The 5,779-nt window shown below is 35.2% G+C and overlaps 2 protein-coding genes across 2 annotated transcripts; one reads left to right on the top strand and one right to left on the bottom strand.

Moving 5' to 3' along the window:
- Positions 1-561: 561 nt before the first annotated feature.
- On the bottom strand, positions 562-1,182 carry LOC143584157 (protein NDR1-like). Its single transcript, XM_077066264.1, has one exon. The coding sequence runs from the start codon at positions 1,180-1,182 to the stop codon at positions 562-564; it is 621 nt and encodes a 206-aa protein (XP_076922379.1).
- A 1,938-nt stretch (positions 1,183-3,120) lies between these two features.
- Positions 3,121-3,753, top strand: LOC143584155 (protein NDR1-like). Its single transcript, XM_077066263.1, has one exon. It carries the CDS (start codon positions 3,121-3,123, stop codon positions 3,751-3,753), a length of 633 nt encoding a protein of 210 aa, XP_076922378.1.
- The last annotated feature ends 2,026 nt before the right edge of the window (positions 3,754-5,779 follow it).

The following is a 5,779-nucleotide window of genomic DNA, read 5'->3' as shown; positions in this document are numbered from 1 at the left end:
GTACTAATGTGTATTCGATATGCGTATTAGTTTTATATTGCATGTATACAATAGTGTGTATCAAATATATGCAATGCACACTATTACACATGTGCACTACACCGACGAGGTTACCGACAAGGTTTTTTTTTAAACCAATAACAACATATAAGAATAATGGAAAAAAAAGAAACTTCTAAAAAAATTTAAAAAAAAAGTTAGAAATAGTTTTTTAAGAGTTTTTAAGTTTTCTCTTTAAAAAGAGTTTTCATTGGATTCCACCCCTATATATATATATATATAATGAACAATTAACTTTACTAATAATTCAAGATTAACCTTCATGTTACTTAATTATAAGTTAACATGACGGATTACGATTTAGAGGTGCCCAAACGGGTCTAGGCTCGATGCTGGTCATTTCCCGTCACAAAAGTCGAGTTCTAAACATGGTTTAGGTTCAATTCCATGGTTGCGAGACAATTCTACTTTTACGATAACTTTATTCTTAAGGGAATTAATTACATCGTGCAAGAGTGATCTCTTTCGTTACATCCACATGAAAATGAATCAATTACATATTCAATAAGCTCCATAATAATCTGTCGACGGAGGTTTCAGCTGAGAATCAAGACCTGGCTGCACCAATCCAATGAACCCGGTTCGCAGTTTTCGGCTTGTGGTGTAATTCACACCCACAACACACCCTACATCCACCTTGTGCCTCTTGCTTCTGACCTTCTTATACCTATACGTACCGACCAAATCCACACGAAAAGCCACAAAATCCGTCCCTTGCAACACCGTTGGCACACCGCTTGTTTCCACCAAGTCTCTTACGTCCTTTGTCTTCCCGTTGCCTTGATAAAAACTATCAACCGTGTAATCTGCTAAAGTAACCATCATGGAAACATTTGGGAAGTAAGAAAATGTTATTTTGAGTGGATCTGAATAATGAAGGCCTACTGCCGAGTTTACATTTTTAATCTTGAGATGAAAGTGGAGAGTCAAGTTATTCGGAGAGCTGTGATCAGCTTTTGTCATGTTAAACGCTTGATTATCGAACAAATCAATAGAAAACGAAGGACTTGATGGCGATCCGTATAGAGATACCAAGACAGGCATTAAAACAACTAAACCCAACCAAAAGGACCCGATACATAAGCAAGCGATAAGACCACCACAGTTCCCGCCAAATGCCATGTTGGGTAATTAGTGGATCAACAAAAGGATCAAAAGTATAAGTAGAATAGATGTTAAGGATTTGGGATTTATAGTCGAAGAAACACGGTGGAGTGGGTGCTGCAATCTCTTACAATGTCAAAACCTCTTGATAACAAGATATTCTGTTGTTGAAATTCTAAGTTGCAAGGAAATTTGGCTGATGTTTCTTTGGAAACTAAGACTTATTTAATTATTATTTTTTTTTTGGAAGAAAAACACGAAGATTTCATCATTGCATCACCTACCACGGATCGTTTACTAGGTCCAAGATGAAACTCTCTAGTTGTATATTTATATTTATTTTAAAACATATATGAGTATTAAAGTCATATATCATTGATTTTAAATCCCGTGGATCGACTTCTATAGAGAAGGCAATAGCGTGTCATGAATCATCTGAATTTATGATCTTCGGTTATTATTTATTAAAGGTATATTGGTTTTTAACAGTCTCAAGTATTGTCTTTTGGTCACTGCTGGTCCCAACTAATGAATTGACTACTGATGGTCCAAACTTTTAAAGTATTTGTTCCTAATGGTCCGCGACTAACAGAATCTTAACCCCGTTAGTTTGAAGTCGTTGGGAAAACGTTTTTGGCCGGAAAATTCAAATTTGTTGCCGGAAAACACCACCTGAACACCGCAACCACCGTCAATTGACTCACCGCTAACCAACTACCACCACTTGAGCACCATCAACCGATTCCGACGATGGTTCTAAGGTTTCCGGCGACCTCAATAATTAGGGCTTTTACTAGAAAAAAGTTCCTAAAGGTCCGATACGAAGTTACCAAGATGTTTGGGACGGAAATGTTGAGTTTTCGGGGAAAAAATTGAGTTTTCCGGCCAAAAGCTTTTTTCCGGCAACCTGAACTAACGACGTTAGGATTTTGTTAGTCGCGGACCGTTAGAAACAAATACTTTAAAAGTTGGGATCATTAGTAGCCAATTCATTAGTTGGGACCAGCAGCGACCAAAAGATTAAAAACCAATATACCTTTATTAAAATACAAACTTGATTAATGCAAAAGTTAAATATTTGATCATTATTTGATCATTGTTATCATGAGGATCACAGTTATCTTTCACCATGTTTTATACACTTAATGCGCTAGTAATGACCGTTTTAGTAAAGGGAAAATCACCAAAATAGAGCCAAAACAAAAAGTTTATGAACTAGTAATTGACTTTTGAATTAACAAAATAACGTCATTATTTTTGTCCTCCTACACCATATGGAACAACAGATCACCTCCCACGCCAGTTCAGGCTTGCGACGAGAATCTCTTGCACCATCGTTTAGGGCCTTGGGAAGGTCATTAACATAAATACTCAAGTCTTTGCCATTTAGGAAATAAACCCTCGCCATAATTACACCATTAAAAACACACTCGTATTTCTTATTTAATCTCCCGCACCACCATTTCTCTTGCGCCAGTTCTCGTATTTCTGCTCCATCCTTAATTAATCTCCTTCACCACCATTTCTCTTGCGCCATTTATGCGCCAAATGGATTAAGTGGTAATTACTATTCTCACACGTTCTATGACTATTTGATAATTTTTACGGTCAACATGATTATTATGGTGATTTCCTTTTAACTATGTCCTATATTTTAATGAGTAAACAGATCGACAACCTACTTAACTTGTATACACACTGAAAATGAATTTCAAACCAAGTGATACCTTAAATAATTTGGAAATTTCCACACAACTGATTTATTAATATTAAAACAAGAAAAGGAATTTCCTTACAATAGTCGAACACAACCAACAAAACCAAGTTGAAAATAACCTATAAATCACCTTCATTCCGCGTCCAAAAGTCAGCTTCTTCCATTATTCATATACTACTCATCCCATTGTTTTAATACTAAACGAATTCTTCATTTTGCAATCACCAAATCAAACAAACATGGCATGTAACACTAGATGTTGGTGCATAGTCATTTCAATACTAGCCCTCATAACCGCGGTTATCGTTATATGTGTGTATTACACCACACCATCAGATCCATCTTTCACCATAAACAACTTTTATGTTTCAGCCCTTAACTTATCAGACATTTCCTCCACCAACACCACCTTCAATCAGACCATTTTCTTTGACATGAAGCTCCATAATAAAAACAAAGCCATGGGCGCTTACTATGATCCTGTCACAATTACCTTTTCATACATCCCTAACATCAAGTTAACCTTTGTTGTGGCTCAACACACGGTGCCCAAGTTTTTCCAACATAATCAGAAAAGCGAACATGTGATACAAACGGTGAGTTCCCAAGGCATAGCACCGTATAATATAACGGTAACATCTTCAATTTTTAAGGTGGAGGTGTTAACCAAAGTTGGGTTTACATCGCCTGCGTACCGTAAGAAGCGGACAGTGGATGTGGTGGCCAACGTGAGGGTTGGACAAACGGGAGAGAAAGATTCAAAAAAGGGTATTAAACTCTTTGACTCCGGAGTTGGTGATGGTCTTGGTGGCTTGGGTGTACATATAGGGCTATTGATCATTTCTACTGCCACCATTTTAGTGATCATCTGAAAGTGGAATGTTTATACTTATGTAATGTGTGCTAAGATCTACAATAAGATGGGAATTTGAACCAATCAATGCGTGTGTGTATATATATATAATTAATTTGTTGGATAATCTTGATGGGTATGAGTTTCAAACCGGGTAAGTTAAAATGGGTCAGAGATGGATATGGGTCAGCAGGAGATTGTTAATTCATTCATGTTTATTTAAGTGTTATATGTTGAAGTTGTCAACAACCAGCTATGATCTTATGAGTCAGTAGCTTGTTGCCCAAGTTTGTTTTTATCACATGTTTTATTTACATAGTAGTTACTGGTTAGTTATTTCCAGATTTTATGCAAAAGTAGTGGGTGATGGAGTGGTGATTTAGTGGGTCATTTTACTACTATTTATATTCAATCTTTAATAAGCAAGAAAACCTTTGACAAGTGTGTGTCACTTTATTACTCAGTTGCTTTGTTTCCGTTTATGATTTCCACTTTCAACATTATACTGGTCAAAAGTCGTGGGTTGTTCCTGGCTTATACAAAGTTCACGTTGAGTATGTTAGTTCCTTTACTTTAGGTTCAAGTTTGTGTATTTCTCTCATTAATGTATGTGTCAGTTAATGAATGGAATCCTTCAAGTTTGTTTTCTGCCCTGCATATTCACGTATACTAATTGTAATTGTTTAGTGTGTATTTTGGGGTCTGAACCAATATTTGGTATTAGAGCAGATGTTGAGAAAAGAGGCCAGTTTGAGAATTGTGTTTGGAGAAAAGGGGGGAGGGGAGGCCCTCTAAAGTGCAAGGAAGAAGAATGGCATTTTGTGTTGGTGATTACCGTCGAGAGCAAGGAAGAAAGCATCAGTGAGGGATGATCACGAATTTGTGACCGGCCCAACCTTCTTAAATATCGGGCGTAGAGAAGTGAAAGAATGAAGACCGAAGTAAGAGACCGTGAAACTTGACAAAGTTCATTTGTCACATAAACTTTATTTGTCACACCCCAACCTACGACGGAATATGCCGAGGTGCGACATAATTGTATCATAGCTCAAAAGACACTAAAATAAATCCATGTGTCAATATCTAAATTATTAAATTCATATTATTCAAATACGCAAAAGCACAAACATTATCTCATATAAATAAACATGACAATTAAATATAAAGAAATAAATAGTCTTTAATTAATCATGTATCCTAAGGTCCAACTACTCTTTAATCCCTTGATTCTTCATCCAATGTAGCTACCTGCGCCATGCGGGAAAATACTTAGTTTGTCAACATAAAGTTGAGCAAGTAATCACGGTTTTTGAATACGTATAATATAAAAATGACAATTCCTTGCGATAATATGAAATACTACAACTAGCATAACAACAATATAACAATAATATAAAAGTTGTCTTTTCACTCGAATCCCATGGATAACGAGCTACTCCGATGGCGTATGATCATACTAATGAGGATGAGGATGAGATGCCAACCACCAAAACATAAATTAAACACATAATCATATTTGCACGTATAACTAATTGAGCAATATCATAATTGCAAATAATGGAATTGTAGTGAAAATTGATTTAACGCATAACGCCCCAACATATAAAACGGTAAAAAGGGGGATGTGAGTTACTTACCTTTAGTGAGTGGATTAGTAAGGATGAGATAAAAATAAAAATTGAGGATGAACACGTTCAAGCCTTCGAGGTACGTCAACAAAGATGCACTAACGATTAATAAATGCGGAAAAGAATTAATAAGACATAACGATTTGAGAGTTGATGGAATATTATTAGTCTCAACGTCATTATTGCGATTTAATCGGTTTGAGATATTTGGGAGTCATTTAGGGTTTAGATGCATTATTTATTGTTATTGTAATTAAGATTAGTATTATTAATATTATTATTATTATATTATTATTATTATTTGGTAAACGATTTATCCGTATTAATATTTTTAAATAAATGAATTTTTATAAATAACTAACCGATATTAAGTATTAATATATATATATATATATATATATATATATATATATATTA

Source organism: Bidens hawaiensis, unplaced genomic scaffold (genome assembly GCF_021521415.1).
Source record: "Bidens hawaiensis isolate Kalapana, Puna unplaced genomic scaffold, B.hawaiensis_p1.1 tig00032829_1, whole genome shotgun sequence".
In the NCBI taxonomy this organism is placed as follows: Eukaryota; Viridiplantae; Streptophyta; class Magnoliopsida; order Asterales; family Asteraceae; genus Bidens; species Bidens hawaiensis.
The sequence above is the reverse complement of the archived record's forward strand: the minus strand, read 5'-3'. Positions and strand labels throughout refer to the sequence as shown.